Raw genomic sequence first — 21,023 nt, forward strand, 5'->3', positions numbered from 1 at the left:
AAAAATTTTATGGCTGTAGAATTAACTATCTAGGCCATAGAAAATGAACATATCAAAGATTTTATTTAACTCAATAGTTATGAGAGAAATAAATAGATGTTGCAATTGGTTCCCATAACCTGAATCTTCAAAAAAATTTTGTAACTTTTAAAAATTATTTGTGACAAAGGTTCATGAGGAACAATAATATTTAGTGTTTTGTTTGTTTGTTTGTTTGTTTAAATGTATTTTATTTGGGGGTGGGAGGTATGCATGAGCCACTTTGCATGACTGAGGATCAGAGAACAACTTACAGGACTCAATTTTCTCCTTCCACCATGTGTATCCAAGGGATTGAACTCAGGACATCAGGCTTTGCTGTAAGATAACTACAAAGTTTGTCATTTGTCCATATTTACAGTCATAGAGCATCCTCCCATAATGTATGGTCAGAAAGCAATTATAAGTAAAATGTGGAAGTAGAAAACTTTCCTGAAAAACTGAAAACTAATCTGCCAACCTGTTGCCCACCACCCTTCAATTCTTTGATGTACATTTTGTACATCAAAATCATTGCTGTATTTAACTTTGCAAACAAGTTCAAATCAGGACATTGGCATGAATTTGATTGGCATCTACTCCTTGGATCCTTTCAGGACTTGTATTTTATAAACATTACTGTATACTATAAGTTCAATTATCATATGTCTGTTTGGGTTTTTCTAATGTTTACTTATGATTAGATTCATGTTAATGAGGGGGTATTCCTCCTTTGAAACCTGTTCTATTCCCAAGAGTTTTGTCACTTTCCTTAATGAATTTTAATTTGTTCTACTCAAAAGTGGGGGAGGGATAGGTGTTTGAGATAGCTCAGTGGGCTCAGTGATCAGTAACCTCCTGACCTTATGACCTGAATTCGGTCCTCTGGACCCACATGGAAAGAACCAAACAAGTTGTCCTCTGACCACTTCTTACATGCTATGGCCCATGTACATGCTACCATAAAAGCCAGAGCTCTCATCTTTTTTGTTGTTGTAGTTGGTTTTGGGAGGAATCAGTAGGGTGGGACAGGGTTTTACTGTGTAGCTCTGGCTGTCCTGGAACTCACTCTGTAGACTAGACTGACCTCAAACTCACAGAGATCTGCCTGCCTCTGCATCCCAAGTGCTAGTTTAAAAGTGTATGCCACCCTGCCTGGCCATAGCTCTCATCATCTTAAAGGAAAATAAGAACACAGCTTTAGGTTATCCCAAATTCCATGTTCTAACATGGAAGCAGTTTCACAGTTTTTATAGTTTTATGGAACAGAAAAAGTCATAAGGCAAGCTTAAAATACATTGGTCGGTACATCAGAGAGGTGGGAAAAGTGACCCATAGGTCCCAGATGCTCTGATGGCATTCTTAGCTTGTAGATTATAGAAATAAGTTGCCTACCAAACCGAAAGTTCTAAATGTTTTTTATAGTCATAAGATGATAGTTCTGAGGTGGGCAAGGAATGGCATTCTGGTAGGCCAGACTAGCCCAGGATAAATAATTAGTCTCCAAGACTGCAACCTTCTAACCTTTCCACAGTACTGAGATTCTAAGCAGCCAATCAGTCTTTATAGACAGATGCCTTCAAGAATTTTCATCCACAGTCTCTACCCCAAAATAAAATAAACTTTAGAACAGACACTATAAATAGTATGGTTTCTCTTGGAAGCTTCTCCTAAATTAGTTTTAGTGTCTATTCATCCATCGTTCCTCCTGAATTATTACTGTGATAGTTACAGAATGATAGTTTCTGTCCTGGTAGTAACATAAAAATTGTTATGTTTTCAAGTATTTGATTATGAGGCTTGGATTGTCACAGATGTGGCTTATGTCTAAGGTGGGAGGACTAACTCCTACAACCACAAAATGGTTCCGGCTCTTTTAAGTACAGGTTTACCCAAGCCCAGTGGAGCTTCTTCTGATGGGCAGTGATATTCAAAAGACAGCTAATCTAAATATTTTTTGTTCTGGAGTTTTAAGTTTTCAGATCATATTTTAAATAACCAGTACTTTAATGTTTCTATTTCACAATGTAGTGTTGGTGTTGCTTAAAAAATTTTTTTGTTCTTGTTTACTACCTATAGATGAAACCAAGAGCCATTGGGAAGTATCAGCACTTTCTCGGGCTGCCCAGAAGGGATTTAATAGAGATGTATTGAAGCATCTGAAAAGGACAACAAATATTTCATCAGTAAGAAATCCTTTGTCTTTTCTTTACCTTAAGTCACTGTAATACCCTGCTCCCTGGTACCAATTCTCAGTCACTATTCTGTTGCTGTGAAGAGACACCATGACCATAAGAGCAATGCTTATAAAATAAAGCATTTAATTTGGGCTGGCTTACAGTTTCAGAAGTGAGTCCATTTTTATCATGGTAGGGAGAATGGCAGCACACAGGCCGACATGGTGCAGAAGAAGTAGCTGAGAGTTCCACATCTGGCTCAGCAGGCAACAGAAGAGAGAGACACTGAGTATGACTTGGGCTTTTGAAACCCCAAGGCCCAACCCCAGTGACACACTTCCTTCAAGGCCACACCTACTCCAACCAGGCCATATCTCCTAATCCTTCTCAAGTAGTACTATGCCCTGATGACTAAGCATTCAAATATATGTGCCCTTAGGGGCCATTCTTATTCAAACCACCACCATACTTTTGTTTGGTTGGTCTTTGTATGGTGGTGTGTAACAATTTTTTGTTGTTGTTTTGTTTAGCATTTTATTTAGCATTTCTTGTTATGAGACAAGATGCATACCTACAGGCCTGCAGCCTTAAAGAGTCTGCCTGGCAGAACAATTCTTAGAGGATATTTGAATTGTGTGTTGAAATCCCCACTTCCTTCATGGTCACTGCATCTTACTTTGCTTTCTGTTGGTGTGATAAAACACAGACCAGACCAACCTGGGACATTATAGAAATCAGGCTCTTGAGAAACCAAGCAGCATTCAGAGAGTTGGAGAACTCAGCTGAAATCCCTGTCTGCATTACTATCTGAGAGGGGTCTCTGGGTCTCATGACCTCTAAAGGAAAGCTTCCATTGCAATTTAAGCATATTTACAGAAGCAAATGGTGTGGGTACTGATCAGGACATTCTTTATCAAACAGGGTCTTGTTTAAAGACTGCTGTGTCAGCCATTTCTTAGAAAGCTTTGCATGATTTTTCAAGATAAAAAGGGGATCCAGCTGAAACAAGTAGGACTACAAACTAAGCCCGGGAAAATTTAACCCGTCCCGTATCTGCTTAGCACTCAGGCAGAGAGGATCGTAGTGGAAGGCAGTATTTGGATTATGATAGGTGCATGTTAAAATAATAATAGTCGGGCTGGAGAGATGGCTCAGAGGTTAAGAGCACTGCTTGCTCTTCCAAAGGTTCTGAGTTCAATTCCCAGCAACCACATGGTGGCTCACAACCATCTGTAATGAGATCTGGTGCCCTCTTCTGGCCTGCAGGGATACATGCAGGCAGAACACTAGCCATAATAAAAAAGTAAGTAAGTAAGTAAGTAAATAAGTAAATAAATAAATAAATAAATAAATAAATAAAATAATAATAGTGTATTCTCTTTCTTTCCTCACCTACCCTGTATCTGCTTAGTTCTGTAGCACTCAGGCAGAGAGGATCATAGTGGAAGGCAATAGTTGAATTATGATAGATGTGTATTAAAATAATAATTGTTAGTGTATATTTCTCTTTACTTCTTCAGTGGAAAGAAAGAGTATTTGGGGCTTACAGGTTAAGTTCATCATCAAGGAAGCCAGGATAAGAACTAGAGGGAAGAACTGAAGCAAAGATCGTGGAGAAAAAACTCTGCACATACCTTTCTGGGTTTGCTTTCTCATACAACCAAAGACCACTTCCCCAGGGGTAGCACCACCCACAGTTGGCTGGGTCCTCCTACATTAAAAAGTTAGTCAAGAAAATGCCCCCACAGATATGCCCACAGCCAGCTCATCATTTGAGATTCCCTCTTCCCAGGTAATTAAGACTTTGGTATTTGGCCAACATCTTCCCTCAATGAATGAAGAAAGCCTGCCACTTAAAGCGAAACATCTTTAATACAAAACTGTTACAATGAGCTTGATAGCTGATACTTACATATTTTTCTCATGAAATTTGTGATGATACCAGTAAATGCAATTTTAGGCATCTGCAATGAAATGTGTCAACATTTGGGAAATCTGCTTACTCTAGTGAATTAGTATTTTCAGATGAACAATGCATGATTGTAAAATCCATTCAAAGTGCAAGATAAATGAATTTAGCATAATAGAGTTTATGTAAAAGTTCATTGGTTAGGCTTCACACTCTACATTGTATGATATGAAGGATAATCAGTTATCTAAAATGACTACAAAATGCTACATTTTCATCTACCCACACACCGTGAGCTCTGTGATTTCTATGAATAAAATGAAAGTCCTTTACACTAGTGTGAAACAGATCTACTCTTTGGAGGGTTTTTGTTTTGAAAAACCAATTATCATAAAAGCATGGTTTTTGTTGGTTTGGTTTTGTTTTTTGTTGGTTTTTTTTTTTTTTTTTTTTTTGAGCTGAGGATCGAACCCAGGGCCTTGCGCTTGCTAGACAAACACTCTACCACTGAGCTAAATCCCCAACCTTGCATGTTGTTTTTAAGATAACATTGGGGTAGTGTTTTTGTAAGTGGTACCTGTTTTAAAGTTTGAATTTCTTTTTGTTTTTTGGGGTTTTTATATTTTATAAAATCTTTATTGAAAAATAATTCATATAGTATACAATTTGCCTGTTTGCACAATTTGATAGACTTTAGTTCAGCATCCTTATAGGCCATCATCACAATCACCACTTTCTACTTTAGAACATCGCTGCCTTCAATTTCATACACACATATAATGTATGGTGATTACGTTCCATCTTATTTTTTTAAAGAACATAATATTTGCAATTGTAACCGTTTTTAAGTTTACAATTCAGTGGCATGAATTACATTCAAGATATTAATTACACTCATGATATTAATTACATTTGTGGCATTCATTGATTACATTCACAGTATTTATTCAGTAACTATATTTATGATATTCATTGATTACATTAATTGTTTTGATTTATTACATTCATAATATTATGTCCTGATACTACTGTCCATTTGTGGGGCTTTTCCATTTCTCAAAACAGAATAAAGTTTGAATTTCTAGTGCAGTATTTAGGAATGTGACCCATATAAACAAAAGCTCTTTGGAGTTCTAGGTACTCTTAAGAGTGTAAAGGGTCTTCCACAAACATTGGAGCTGCTGGCCTTGTGCTAGACCTCCACCTGAAAAACTGGAAGAGATACCAAATTTCTTTTATGGATGGGTAGGATTTAATTTAATTAACTATTAGAAGACATCAACAAGAGGTATTCCTTCATCGCCACTTTAATTTTTAAACTGTACATTTTTTTGTACATATTTTCAGGATGAAGCACTATCTCTAGAAGAAATAAGAACTAGAGTAGTACAAATTCTGGGATTCCTAGGAGGACAAATAAACAAAAATCTTGTAACAGGTAAGCTTTTTCCTAAAATAACCCTGTAGATAGATGTGTTTGTACTTGGAGTTGAATGTGTGTCTGTTTACTTGTCACCAGCCTCTCCTGGCATGCTTCTGATGATTTTAGAATCACCTGGACAGTGATAGCCAGTATTTACAGAATTTTCCACATACTGTGCCCAAGTCAATATTATTGCCACTGTAGCAATGAACACCAGTTTGAACTACCATAGCATAGTGTTCTATTTCAGATTTCCTCAGAACTGATCAATTTCAATTTGCTGTGTCTGGTCATATTCAGAGTGCAGCATGTACCTTCTATTTCTCTCCCCTTTGAGAAGGATGAAGCCCTAATTAGCTGGCCTGGACCACACTATACGGACTAGTCAGGCTTCAAACTCACAAAGACCTGTCTGTTTCTACCTCCTGAGTACTGGGATTGAGATGTGTGCTACCATGTTGAATTTTCAAAATCGTTTTAATCTGTACAGGCACCACCTTCTGACCTTCGGTGTAGGACAGCCCCCACCAACAGTAGCCACCATGGGAGAAGGCTAAACTCAATATTCTCATATTTTTAACTTAAAAAAAAAATATTTATTTTGCATGTTTTGCCTGAATGGAGGATGTATATGTACCACATTCATGCCTGGTGTCCATGGAGATCAGAAGAGGGCATCTGATTCCCTGGAACTGGAATTACAAATGGTTGTGAGGCATCATGTGGGTGCTGGGAACCAAACACAGGCCCTCTGCAAGAGCAACAAGTGCTTTTCTTAACCACTGAGCCCTCTCTCCAGTGATAAACTTAACATTTTAATATGTGAATATTTTTAGAGTGTTTTTGTATTAGAAAAACTCAGCTGATTTTGCTTTTGAAATTTAGTGTTAACTGGAGACTTTTAGGTATTTAGGAAGTTAGAACCTATACTTAGTTTTTTCAGGAGGAATTTTGGTGGTACATGTGTATGTGGAGGCCAGAGGCTGATGTCCAGGGTCTTCCTTGATTACTCACACCTTATTCTCTGAGGTGGGATCTCAGGTGAATGAAGGACTCACCTGTACATCTAGTCTAACTAGCCAGCTTGTTCCAGGTATTATAAGTAGTCTGCCATCTGCACCCAGTATTTATATGTAGGCTTGCAATCTGAACTGTGCTTCTCATGCTTGTATGGAAAACACTTTATCCACTGAACCATCTCCCTGGTTCCTTCAAAAGAGGAGATTTGTTTTTGTTTTGTTTTTTGTTTGTTTATTTCTTTTTTTTAATTTTAATTTTTATTTTTTTGAGAAAAAGTCCTAGGTAGTCTTGGCTGGCATAGAACTCTTAGGGATCCCACTGCTTCTGCCTTCCAAGTGCTAGAATTAAAGATGTATACCACCACACCTGGCAAAGAGAAGCCCTTATTATTATTATTATTTTTTATTATTGTACTTATTTTCTGTCATATGTTTTAAGTAGCTCTTACTGAATTTGGATGTTCCTATTGAACAACAGTTTTAGTTAAGTTAAATTTAGAAATAAGAACCATCAGTGGTTTTTAATATTCTTTCATATCTGAAGCAGAAAAAAGGAAATACAAAATGCTTTAAAAGTACCCTAATTTAGCTAATGAGCTGTAAGAGGGAAGATCTTGAATGAAAAGCAGTCTTGTAACATTTTCCATCAGCTGCATCAGGAGAAAGAATGAAGAAGTGTGTGGCATGGGACAAGGAGAAGAGGCTCAGCTATGCAGTACCTTTCAGAGAGATGAAGCCTGTCCTCTATCTGGATGTCTTTCTGCCTCGCGTCACTGAGTTGGCTCTTTCTTCTAGTGACCGACAAACTAAAGTATTTTTCCCCTATCATTCATTCTTTATGGTGTATTGCTTTAAAAAGATGTATGTGTTGGTTAGGAAACAGACATTATATTTTATCTATTCTATTATCATTACTTTTGAAATTTTTTTGGAAGTAGGTGTCATTGATAAATGAAAGTTAAGTATAAATTATTGAAATAATAAACTGGCAAAGCATTCAAATACCAGAAATTCTTTGTAATAGAAAATGCAATGCAAAGTATATTTAAAGATGAAACTTGGTAGGAGTTTATCCCCATAACCTGGGAGATTGGAGACAAATAATGTCAATTGTTAACACTAACTTGTAAACTTCCAATGTGCTTCCTAGCTACTAAAGTGACATTTACAAATGAAGCCAGGATGTACAATTATAAACTGTATGAAATACATTTCTTCTGAATGTATCATCTTCAGAGTCTGAAGTTTTTAAATTTCAATTCTTAATTCTTGGATAAAGATTAAAGTGAACAGAAGCATTCATTTGATATAAAAACCACTATTTCCATTTTTTAAAATTGGAATATATAGTAGTTACTCACAGTACAAGTTTTTCCTCTTAAATGGCTAAAGTAAGAAAAAACTTCAAAATATTCCCTTATAAATATGATAATCAAGCTGTGTTGAACTCGGTCCCTCTTAGGTGGCAGCTTGTGAACTGTTACACAGCATGGTTATGTTTATGTTGGGAAGAGCCTCTCAGATGCCTGAAGGTCAGGAGTGGCCTCCCATGTACCAGCTCTACAAGCACACGTTTCCTGTGCTGCTTCAACTTGCATGTGATGTGGATCAAGTAAGTGCATGATTAGGATCTTAACAATTGTAAAACTATAAAAGGAATATGATCTCAAGCTGGGCATGATTGTGTACTCCTATAGTCCCAGAGTTGGAAAGAGACAGGAGGGTTGCAGCAAAAGTGAGGCCAGCCTACAAATAAACAACAAGTAAATAAATAAAGGAGAGAGAATGTGGTCTCTTTGGAAGGCACTGCACCCTGCCTGCCTGCCTGCCACCCTCTGCAGTCAGAGTTAGTTGGTCCAGGGACCTGGGGATTGGAACACTTTTTAAATTACATTTTAATATTTTTTGGGGGGCGGAGACAGGTTTCTGGACAGGGTTTCTCTATGTAGCCCTGGCTATTCTGGAACTCTGTAGACCACACTAGCCTCAAATTGACAGAGATCTGCCTGCCTCTTCCTCTTACTTCTGCCTCTTGCCTCCTAAGATGTACTAGGATTAAAGGCATGAGCCACCACCTCTTGACTACACTTTAAAGTTTTTAAAATTTTAATTTACTTTGTTTTTATTAATTGAAAGTAGATTTTTTTAGACTATATTCTAATTACAGTTTACCCTCCCCATCTATTCAAATCTACTCTCTTTCTATCTCACATTAAAAAGTAGCATCTAAAAAATAGTAATAAAATAAAATTAAAACAAGCTAACCAGAATAGGACAAAACAAACAAACAAAAAAAGGAGCCAAAGAAAAGGCACAGGAAACATAGATACAGAAACACACTCATAGAAATCCTATAAAGACAAAATAAAAAAGCATAATACAGAAGCTATTTTGTGTTGGCCATCTATTGCTAGAGCTTGGGGCCTGCCTTTAAATGTGATTTGTTTACCAAGGGAAACTCAACTGGAGGAAACTAATTTTCCTGTGTGAGCAGTTATCAATTAGAGATGGTGTATGAGTTAGGGAGGGGCTTTGTGTCTTGTCTCTCCTCTCCCTGCTGGGAACTCATCGGACTTACACTCATGCAGGCCCTGTTCATGTTGCTACACTCCCTGTAAATTCCTATGTCTGTCAGTGTTCTTGTGTCTGGAAGGCCTTGTTTCCTTAGTGTTTCCATAGCCTCTGATTCCTAAACTCTTCCCGCCTCCTCTTCACAGTTCCTAAGCCCTGAGCAGAAAGCTTTGATGGAGACATACTATGTAGAACTTAGTGTTCCAAGATCTTTCACTTCTCTACACCATGTCCAGTTGTGGGTCTCCTATATTTGTTCCCATCTACTGCAGGAGGAAGCTCCTCTGATAATGGCTGAGCAAAACATTAATCTATGAGTATAACATAATATCATTAGGAGTCATTTTATAGCTACATTCCTTTAGCAGAACAATATAATTGGTTTTCCCCTAGGTCCCTGGCCTATCTAATTTCAGGTTCTCAGCTCCCTGAACAGCGTCATGAATGAGTTGCATTTCATCGAGTGGGCCTTAAATACAATCAGATAATGGTTGATTGCTCCTACAACTCCTGTGCACTGTTATGGCACTGTATTTTGTGAGCAGGTAGATTGAGGGGTTTGTAGCTGGGTTGGTATTTACTGTTCTCCTCTGGTGGTGTGCAGTATATCTTTCAATACCATGAACACTTGTCTCTCGGTAGGTGGACACCAGTTCTACTTCTCCATGTTCAGTAGGTGTTGTATTCAGCAACAGGGCCTTATCATCAGTTTGTGGAGAGCAACCAATAACCTTGTCAGTAGCCTGGGTTGTTTGTGGGTTCTCAGGACCCCTTTGGCCAATGAATCTATTGGATGTAATTAATACTAGAAGTACTGGAAGCTTCATACGGTGACAAGACAGTATGTCCAGCTGGGATTCTGTCTCCCTTGTTATTTGGCAATTTCATTTAAATTGTCTTCATATATGCATGTATTTTAGGAAGCTTCTACTGTGTTAGGTTTCCATATGACCCTTCAAATGCTCTTAATTAGCTGTCCCTCCTGTATTCCCTCCTGTAGCCCTGCCTTCCTTCTCCCTCCCTGTCTGATTCTGCCATTCTAGTCAACTCCCCTCACCCCTGGCCCACCCATAACTGGACTCTTGTTTCTCCTTCCTCTGAAGATCCCTCCTTCCTTCTCCCCAGTCTTTTACATTATACTTAAACACTGTGGTTATATGGACTGTAGCCTGCTTATTAAAGACTTAATAGCTAACATCTGTATCTAAGAGAATACATACCGTATTTGTTCTTTTCAGTCTGGGTTACCTCACTCAGGATGATTTTTTTTTTCTAACTTCATCCATTTACTTGTGAATTTCCTTCCTTCCTTCCTTCCTTCCTTCCTTCCTTCCTTCCTTCCTTCCTTCCTTCCTTCCTTCCTTCCTTCCTTTTTCTTTCTCTTTCTTTAAAAAAAAACAGTATTCCATTGTGTAAATATACCAGATTTTCTTTCTTTTTCTTCCCTCCTCCTTCCCTCCTTCCCTCCCTCCCTCCCTACCTTCCTTCCTTTCTCTTTCCCTCCCTCCCTCCTTCCCTCTCTCCTTTTTAATTATTTGTTTGTTTTCGAGACAGAGTATCTCTATGTAGCTCTGGCTTTCCTAGGACTCACTCTGGAGACCAGACTGGCCTCACACTGTGAGATTAACTTTTTCTTTGCCTCTCAAGTGCTGGGATTAAAGGCATGCACCATTACTGCCTGACATTGTATCACGTTTTCTTTATCCATTCATCTGTTGATGTACATCTTGGTTGTTTCCGATTTCTGACTATAATTCTGGCTGTTAGACTAGAGTGGCAACATGGGTGAGCAAGTATTTCTGTAGTAAGATTTAGAGACTTTTGGGTATAAGCCTAGGAGTAATATAGCTGGATCTTGGGGTAGATCTATTCCCCAGCTTCCTGAGGAACTGCCACACTGATTTTCATAGTGACTGTACAAGTTTGCACTCCACCAGCAATGGATAAGTGTTCTCCTTATTCCACATCCTTACCAGCATGAGCTGTTGTTTATTTTATTGATTTTAGCCATTCTGACAGATGTAAGATGAAATCTCAAAGTTGTTTAGATTTGCATTTCCCTGATGTCTTGGAATGTTGAACATTCCTTTTAAGTGTTTCTCAGCCATTTGTGTTTTATCTTTTGACAACTCTAGATCTGTAACCCATTTTGAAATTATGTTATTTGTTTTCTTGACATCCAGCCTTTTAGTTCTTCAGTGTTTTACATGTTAGCCCTCTATTAGATTTGTAGTTGATAAAAATCTTTTCCCATTCTGTAGACTGCCACTTTATTCAAATGCCTTTTGCCATACAAAAGCTTTTCAGTTTTGTGAGGTCCCATTTATTAATTATTGTTCTTAGTGCCTGTGCTATCAGTGTTCTGTTTAGAAAGCCTTTTCCTTTACCAGTGAGTTCAAGACTGCCCCCCCACTCTCTGCTCTTATTTTGAAGTTTTTGATCCATTTGGAAATGAATTTTGTTAGGGTGAAAAATATGGATCTGTTTGCATTCTTCTACATGCAGCCTTTCAGTTTGGCCAGCACCATCTGTTACAGATGCTGTCCTTATTCCAGTGTGTATTTCTGGCTTCCTTATTAAAAAAAAAAAAAAAAATCTGGTATCCATATCTGAGTCTTTAATTCAGTTGTATTGATCAGTGTGTCTGTTTTGATGCCAGTACCATGCTATATATATTACTATAGTTCTGTAGTACAGATTGAGATCGGGGATGGTGATATCTCTAGCAGTTCTTTTATTAGACAGGAGTGTTTTAGCTATCCTGTGTGTGTGTGTGTGTGTGTGTGTGTGTGTGTGTGTGTGTGTGTTTTCATATGAAGCTGAGAATTATCCTTTCAGTTTCTGTTAAGTGTTGTGTTTGAAGTTTGGTAGAGATTGCATTGAATCTGCAGAATGTTTTTTGTAGGATGGCTATTATATTAATCCTACTAATCCATGAGCATAGGAGTCCTTTCCATCCTGTCATATCTTCTGAAACGTCATTCTTCAGTGTCCTTTTGTTTATTTTATACAAGTTCTTCACTTGCTTGCATAAAGTTACCTCAAGATGGTTTATATTTTTTGGTGCTATTGTTAAAGGTATTGTTTCCCTGATTTCTTTCAATTTGTCATTTGTATATAAGAAGGCTAATGAATTTTGTCTCTAAATTTTGTATCCTGTGACTTTGCTAAAAGTGCTTGTCAACTTCTTTCCTAGTGAAGTTTTTAGTGTTGTTATTATTTACTTTCCTTTCTTTCTTTCTTTTTCTTTCTTTCTTTCTTTTTTTTTTTTTTTTTTTGCCAGAGCACTGAACCCAGGGCTTTGCACTTGCTAGGCAAGAGCTCTACCACTGAGCTAAATCCCCAACCCCGTTATTTTTTTAATGTATAAAAGCATAACAACTGCAAATAAGGATGCTTTGCCTTCTTCCTTTCCGTTTTATATCCCCTATATTGCTCTAGCTAAGATTTCAAGTACTGTATGACTAGGTATGGAGAGAGTGGACAACTTTGGCTTGCTCCTGATTTAGTGGAAATGGTTTTAGTTTCTCTCTGTTTAGATTGATGTTGGCTGTGGGCTTGCTGTACATTGCCTTTTTTTATTTTGCGGTGTGTTGATTGTATCCCTAGTCTCTCAAGGCTTTTATGATGAAGATATGTTGAATCTCGTCAAATGCCTTTTTGCATCTAATGATCATATAGTTTTTGTCTTTCAATCTATTTTTACATTTATTTATGTATGTTAAACCATCTTTGCATTTCTGAGATAAAGCCTATGTGATTACATTTGATGATCTTTTTGATGTGTTCTTAGATTTGTTTTGCAAGTATTTTATTAAGAATTTTTGTTTCTATCTAAGGGAAATTGGTCTGTAATTCTCTTTCTTTGTTATATCTTTATGTGGTTGGTTATCAGGATAACTGTGGCTCTTAAAATGAACTGGGCAGTGTTCCTTTTGTTTCTATCTTATGAGATAATTTGAAGAGTATTAGCATTAACTCTTCTTTGAAAATCTGGTAGAGTCCTTTGCTAAAACCATCTGGTTTGAGTATTGTTTTTTGGGTTTTTTGTTTTGTTTTGTTTTTTTGGTTTTTTTGGAGGGGAGGGAGACTTAATTACTGCTTCTATTTCACTAGGCATTATAGGTCCTTTTAAGTTGTTTATCTGATTTTTTGTTTTTGTTTGTTTGTTTTTTTGTTGTTGTTGTTGGGAGACAATTACTGCTTCTATTTCACTAGGCATTATAGGTCCTTTTAAGTTGTTTACCTGATCTTGATTTAACTTTGCTAAGTGATATGTATTGAGAAAAATTAACCATTTCTTTTAGATTTTCCAATATATGTTCTTTTAGATTTCCTAAATATGTCCTTATGATTCTTTAGATTTCCTCAGTGTCTCTTTTTTATTTCTAATTTTGTGCCTGTGTCTTTATGGATGTATCATTCCTTAGTTTGGGGATATTTTCTTCCATTTTTCTCCTATCATCTCCTATGATCTATGCCACTGACCTAGGTTTCTTCTTCATTTATGCCTAAAGTTCAAAGATTTGGTCTTTTCATGGTGTCCCACATTTCCTCTTTGCTTATTAGGTCTAGTTTCTTTACTTTTTCTCAGAGACCTGATATTCTATCTTTTGCTTGATTTATTCTACTTGTAAGGCATTCTTTTGAGTTTTCTAGTTGGGTTATTGGGTTTTTCTACCTTCATTTACACTTGAGTTTTTCAGTGTTTCTGCCTCATGGTTGAATTTAGCTTTCAAATCCTAGATTATCTCCTTATCATTTCAATCAACCTTAAGAGTAGTTTGGTAGTTTTGTTGTTATTATTGTTGTTGGTTTGGTGTTTTTTGCTTCTGTTCTTTTGTTTTGTTTTAGCTGTTTCTTCTTTTAGCTCCTTGATTTCTTTGGTGAAATTTATGATTGTTTTTTTAAATTCTATGTCCTGGGGTTCATATAGTCAATTCTCATTGGAGAATATTTCTATAGGACTGATGAATTTTAGGGTGGGAGAGGGTACTGCCCAAGGGTTTTATCAGTTGTGGGTAGCTCAAACAGGGCTGCCCAGTCTCAGCAAGGGTACTAGATATGGATCCCAGGCTAGACTTGTGGTGCTAGGGAGAGTGGGTGGAAGGGAGGATCGGCAAACTCATCTGGTAAGATGTATAGGAACTGACTGGTAGAAGTTGTTTGTCATACAGTTGGTGAGCAGCACAGGGTCCTGGAAGGAACCTCAAGGTTGTGGGTAGGGCAAGTAGGATTATCCAAGCTAGACTTAGCCACCAGCAATAGATCTGGGGGATTAGGGAAGGTATATGGAAAGGTCCAAGAGGTGCAGGACCTGGCTGAACAGAGAGGCTGGATATGGTGTGTGAGGAATCCGTCAGTTGTCGATGGCATGGTCATAGGCTAGATCTTGGACTTTAAAGAGGGATCATAAATGGGAGGATCAGGCAGACTCACCCAGCTAGACCCTGACACAAGTTATACTAACAGTATCTTAAATTGCTCTCCTAGTTAGATGAACAATGAGCTTTAGTGTGCATATTTTCCTTTCATGGACTCTTAGACTCTGTTCGTCATGGATCTGAACCAGAAAAAAAAAAAAAAAAACCTAATTAAATAATTGTAGCTTTGCTTTATCTTGCTTTACTGAAAGTGCCATTTAAATGTTTAATTTTTAGTGTACATTTACTCTCATGAAGGATGTAAATTACATTAGAAATTGTCTCTTAGGTGACAAGGCAGCTCTATGAACCGCTTGTTATGCAGCTGATTCACTGGTTTACTAACAATAAGAAATTTGAAAGTCAAGATACTGTTGCCTTACTAGAAACCATACTGGTAAGTAATATTTGGTTCTTAACTTTTCATTCCAATTGACTGCAGAAATCTAGTGTACATATAGATCTTTAGGAAAGGTTCCTTGTTAACATATCAAAATATAGCCTTTCTCTAAACTGTTATCTTTTGTGAACATAGTAACATATTTATTTTCGTTTTCCTAAGTGATATTCTTTTTTTGTTGTTTTGTTTTTTGAGATAGGGTTTCTTTGTGTAGCTCTGTCAGTCCTGGAACTCCCTCTGTAGACCAGGCTGGCCTCAAACTCACAGAGATTAAAGTGCTGGGATTAAAGACATGTGCCACCAATGCCCAGCCATAAGAGACATAGGTAATATCTATAACTAAATTTCAGTTAAAATCTATTTTTATTCTTCTTTTTGAGTGGCTATAAGTTTAAAAATTTATATATATTAAGAGTATAAGAGAGAAAGAATGTATGATGTATGTTGTGGGTATAAGCAGTAAAAATGTTCCTTATCAATAACAGTAGTTTGGAGTTTTTGTTTGTTTTTAATCCGTGTTACAGTATTTAATTCAAGAGTAAAGGGAACTTTTATTTAATTTTCTCTTACATTCATATCCATTAACTAAAGGGTGTGGAGTCTAGAGTTTACCTTTTAATATTACACTTAGTAGAGGTAGTCATTAGGGTCTGGTCACTGGTTCAGTAAGATAAGCTGTCGTGGGTTTTGATGCATATTTATTTTAATTTTGTACTTGTAGGAATAACTTTGATTCTTTTAAGTATTATTTTATGGGGGAGATGGAATTATATGTTCACATTAAAATCACCTGGCACACATTTGTAATTGTAATTGTAACACTTAGTAGTAGAACAGGGGGATTTGAGTTTAATGCCAGCCACTGACATAGCAGTGCTATATAAGCCTAGGCTAGGCTACACAGGACCCTGCACATAACTTTAATCCCAGCACTTGGGAGGCAGAAGCAGATGCATCTCCAAGTTTGAGACTAGCCTGGTGTACAAACTGATTACCAGGACAGCCGGGGCTACTCAGAGAAACCCTGTCTTGTAAAAATAAAAAATAAAAAATAAATTAAAATTATATTTAAATTTTAAAAATTAAAATAAATAAATAAATAAATAAATACAATAACAAAAGTTCCAGTGAAATGCCTAGTGAGCTTATCCAAACATCCTTTAAGTCTTTGTTCTTGCATACTTTTTTACTGATACTATTTTCCATCTGTGTAACGTTTTCTATGAAGTTGGACCCAGCAAAAATATGGAAGTTGATGAGAACATCAGGGAAGAAGTAATGTGGTATGAGGACTCCTGTTTTACCATTCTGCTGTGCAGAACATAGAGTACAATTATACATCCCTGTTTGTTTAGGGCAGTCAGGCAGTCTAATCACCACCTTTATTCTCAGACTCACACAGATCATATGCCTGGTTATGGGCAGTGAAGAGTCACTGGATTGTTCTCTTTTTTTTTTTTTTTTTTTTTTTTTTTGAGTTAGGGTCTATAGTTCAGGGTATTAGCCTACGCTGGTCTGGAACTTACTCTGTATCACAGTTTAGTGTCAAACTCACAGCCTTTTTCCTTAAACCTCTTGAGTATTGGCATATATACTCACACAGAACCACCATTAATCGTTCCATGGGTATAAGAATAAATACAATGAAGCTGTCTCTATCTTGATTAAGGATGGTATTGTGGACCCCATTGACAGTACTTTAAGAGACTTTTGTGGATGCTGTATTCGAGAATTCCTCAAATGGTCCATTAAGCAGACAACACCTCAGCAGCAAGAGAAGAGCCCAGTAAACAGCAAGTCACTTTTCAAGCGTCTTTACAGCCTTGCACTTCATCCTAATGCTTTCAAGAGGCTAGGTGCAGCACTTGCTTTTAATCATATCTATAAGGAATTCAGGTATGTATGCTTTGTGTCAAGGAAAGATGTATACGACAGCTCTTGAAACCTTTAATGTGATTTGGAAAAGTGCCCTGATATTTAAGTCTATGGTTGGTTGGTTGGTTGGTTGGTTGGTTAGTTAGTTTTTGTTTTTTAGGGCAGGGTTTCTTTGTGTAGCCCTGGCTGAAGTCTGTGTATTTTATGTCAAGCATTTATTACAAATATATGTGACACATGGTGTGCATTCAAGAATCTAAGACACTACAGAGAAATAATTATGAATATGTTTTGAGAATGCAATGAAAGACACATGTGCAAGATCCTTTGAACCATATAGAATGTTTGTGTGGTGAGTAAGTTAGTGAATATTTATCAGAGATGGACCATAAAGAATGAATGATAATCAGCTAAATTCTTTCAGATGAAAAGGTGACGATTGAGTACCAAGACTCTACTACCTCATAAGCTGCCCTATGAAGTTGTGAAGACCTTTGGTACTCTTAGGCTTTGTTCAGAGTAATAGGGCAGTGAGCCAGGTTTTCTCTGCTAAGGCAGAAAAATAGGGAGCATCTCTAATGATATGGAGTCTCAGAAATTATGGGAGTGCAGAGTGAAGTTAAATTTCTTCCTAAGTTTTTGACTAAAGACTAAGGCATAGAGGACATTCCAAAGGTCCAAGAAAGACATTCAGTACAGCAAAATGAATGATATTAATTCATTAATGCATTCCTTCACTCAGTGGCACAGTCAGAGCTGAAGGGATAACTCAACTGTTAAGAGCACATACTCCTCTTGTCAGAAGAGAACTGGAAAAAAGAAAGAATATCATGCCAGGCAATGTTCTAAATACTGCAAAAATATAAAATTACAGCTCTTCATGAGGGCTAGATGAGAAAGATACTCAAAGAAAATATAAAGGTTTATGGCTGAAATAAATCATATTAAATAGTGATTGCTAGTAGTAAGACTACTATGTCATCTTTTAGTGGGCCTCTGACTTTGATGGTCAGAATAAGTTTTTCTAGAAAATGGGTCACTGAGACACAGAAGAGATCGATAATAGAAGATGGATGGGGTAGGTAGTAGGAATCTATATGTATATTTATATGAGGATTAACTAGTGCTTAAAGCTTCTTATTGGCTTTTTAAATATGTACAGAAGAATGTACAAAATATATAGTGTTTATAGAGTGATATTAATAAACCAGATTGCTACATACCCATCCTTCTAGTTGAGAAATAGGTTACTCAGTCCAGAGCATTGGAAGCGTACTAACCTTGGAGCTTCTGAAAAGAAGAGAAACGACTGTGCAGGCAGGCTCACAGGCGGTCTGGAGTCTTCTCATGGAGAAAAGACTCCATTTTGCAGACAGACTGGTCTATTCAAAGGGCAGAGCAGGGCTCCTGGGAATGTCAGGCCTTATCTAGAGGTCTTAAGGACTCAGAAGTGACATATTTCCTCTTTTGGCTCTTTAGGGGCCTGCCACCCAGCTCCCAAATAAATCACATGAAGGCTTATTCTTACTTACGAATGCCCAACCTTAGATTGGCTTGTTTCTACCCAGCTTTTCTTAACTTTAATTATCCTGTCTATCTTTTGCCTCTGGGCTTTTATCTTTCTCTATTTTTATATATCTTTCTTCTTTCTCCATGCCTTGCTGTGTAGCTGAGTGGCTGGTCCCTTGAGTCTTCCTCTCTTTCTCTTTCTTGCTTCCCAATCACTTCTTCCCAGATTTCTTCTATTTATTCTCTCTGCCACCTCCACCTATCCTGTCTCCTGCCTTGCTATTTGCCTTTCAGCTCTTTATTAGACTAATCAAGTGTTTTAGACAGCAAAATAATACAACTTCATAGAGTTAAACAAATGCAGCATAAAAGAATGTAGCACATCTTTGGATCATTAAACAAATATTCCAAAGCATAAACAATTGTAGCACATCTTAAATTAATATTCCACAACATTTCCCTTTTGTCTATATAAAAAGAAATGGTTTTAACTTAAACATAGTAAAACTATCTACAATAAGAACAATTATCAAGTAAGGATTACATTTACAATGTCCAGTTGTATTGTGTCTGGCAAATTTAAAGAAAATACTCCATTGTCTATCCTGTCTTAGTGAATCCAAAGTTTTATACCTAATTTACTTTCTGTCATAACTAAGATAAACTGCCACTATAACTATCTAGTCTTCAACTCCATCAAAGGCCCCAGAAGGATATAATATTATCTTACAACGGAGATATTTGGCTGCCTGGACAGTCACCCAAAGTTCCTCTGCTACATTGGGGCATCCATCTTCAGCCTACAGGCCTAGAGTATCTGTCAGACTGTTCTATGAAGCAGGAATTTTGAAGGACTGACCTGCTTTGTTTTGGCAAAGACACTTTGCCATATATCCTGCAGAATGTCTGGCAGATGATTCCATGAAGCAGGAGCTTTGAAGGACTGTTCTGCCTTGTTTTTGGCAAAGGTCAACAGTTTTCCCTGTGTGTCCTGTATGTTCAGTTTATACAGCATATTGTCAGAAGTCAAAGCAAATCAGTTTCTTATCCATGTGTTTAGCTTTGCCACATTGAAAGCAAATTTCTATGCTGTTTCTTTGATGCCTACCATCCTTTTCTGAAGTAAATTGGTGCTGCCAGGAGCAGATGTGTCTCATTGTCATTGAAAAACCTTGGGTTAACAAAGCATTTTGAATACCATATTCTGTAGGTCTTTGAAGTGTTTGAACAGCATTTATCTATCTAAAATATACCTATTTAACCTAGAAAACATGCCTAATGTGACTACAACTTTGATTATATAGATTAACTACTAACATCAATTCTTATTTATATGTTGTATTTTTAAATGAAATTCATAAGCACAATACCCCAAGCAAGACTAGTAACATATATACAGTATAACAAAATTAACTTTAAATTTATATCAATATACCAAAATCCATGCGAATGCAAAATGTGTGAAATTCATAGTTGGTCTTTTTATTCTATAGTCCCCTAAATAACAAACATTTATAACCCAACAAATAACCAATAGGTACCTCTTGGGAATGTGAGCATCATCTTCTCTAGGCTTCTTCCTGTTGCCTGTGGATGAAGGCATCTTTAGGGGTCCCTGAGAAATTTTGAAATAATTGACAAGTCTTGGGAAGACCAGCCGTAAACCTGTGTTGATATATAGAACCTGTCAAGTTTCAGGAGGTCTTCCTTGATCAACCTGATCCATATTAACCTGGAACAAATCTATAGCCTCTCATTTCCTGTAGGAACAAAAGCAAAACCTCTTCTCCAAATCACTTTGACTTCCATTTAACAAATATATTTTTTTACTTCCATCTTAAAGTTAAGGCATTCCTAAAGTATATAGGTTGGTTTATTTCAGCTGTCCCTCTTTTTGGTTTTTCAAGACAGGGTTTCTCTGTGTAGCTTTGCGCCTTTCCTGGAATTCACTTGGTAGACCAGGCTGGCCTAGAACTCACAGAGATCCGCCTGGCTCTGCCTCCCGAGTGCTGGATTAAAGGCGTGTGCCACCACTGCCTGGCAATCTGTCCCTCTTTTAATATCATGTCTGTCAGCAGCTGTCTTTTGCTCATCAGCATCAAATCAAATCAAAATCAAAATCGACACAACATCATACAGGATCCAGACTCTCTGTGTATTTTCCATTTTATGTGGTTTTGTTCTCTTATTACTATCTCTTTAAAGACTTCACTATTTCTAAACTTTATATTACTTTTACTGTCACTTCAAGATTTTACTATTTCTAAACTATTTGTTTCTTTCTATAACTGTCCATATCTTTTTTCTTTCTTCCTTAAGCCTATGCACATTGTAAAACCCACTGGAATCTGCTTAGAGTTTTTCCCCCTCTGGATCTCTTTTACTGCATAACTTTTAGCCTTTTTTGACCGCATGAGCAAACTTTAGACTGCCAAACTACACCTGGACCCTCCACGAGGCCCTCTGGGCTGGCTCTGCCTGCTTCTCTGATTCTGAAAGCCAAGCCTAAAGCTCTTGGCCTGGTCAGAGGTGTGTGACCCAAAACTGCATTTAACCTGCCTAGCTATGGAAGCCTGTATCTGTGCTGCCACACAGGTTTTTTGTTTGTTTGTTTGTTTGTTTTTTTAACTTCGTTTGCTTCCTGAACACCAGTACCTCTTAAAGGGGCTGTGTCTTTTTTCTTTTCTTCTCTTTTCTTT

General features: G+C 37.2%; 1 protein-coding gene across 2 annotated transcripts in view; it reads left to right on the forward strand.

Annotated features, from left to right (window-relative positions):
* Positions 1-21,023, forward strand: part of Prkdc (protein kinase, DNA-activated, catalytic subunit) — a 225,635-nt gene that overhangs the window by 49,760 nt on the left and 154,852 nt on the right. For both annotated transcript variants that reach the window (XM_036195022.1, XM_036195023.1), the window contains exons 22-27: positions 2,098-2,204; positions 5,452-5,542; positions 7,197-7,357; positions 8,009-8,158; positions 14,830-14,937; positions 16,610-16,836. In XM_036195022.1, the coding sequence (XP_036050915.1) occupies positions 2,098-2,204; positions 5,452-5,542; positions 7,197-7,357; positions 8,009-8,158; positions 14,830-14,937; positions 16,610-16,836 (844 nt within the window). The remainder of the gene's footprint in view (positions 1-2,097; positions 2,205-5,451; positions 5,543-7,196; positions 7,358-8,008; positions 8,159-14,829; positions 14,938-16,609; positions 16,837-21,023) is intronic.

The sequence above is a fragment of the Onychomys torridus genome, chromosome 8 (genome assembly GCF_903995425.1).
Source record: "Onychomys torridus chromosome 8, mOncTor1.1, whole genome shotgun sequence".
Classification (NCBI taxonomy): domain Eukaryota; kingdom Metazoa; phylum Chordata; class Mammalia; order Rodentia; family Cricetidae; genus Onychomys; species Onychomys torridus.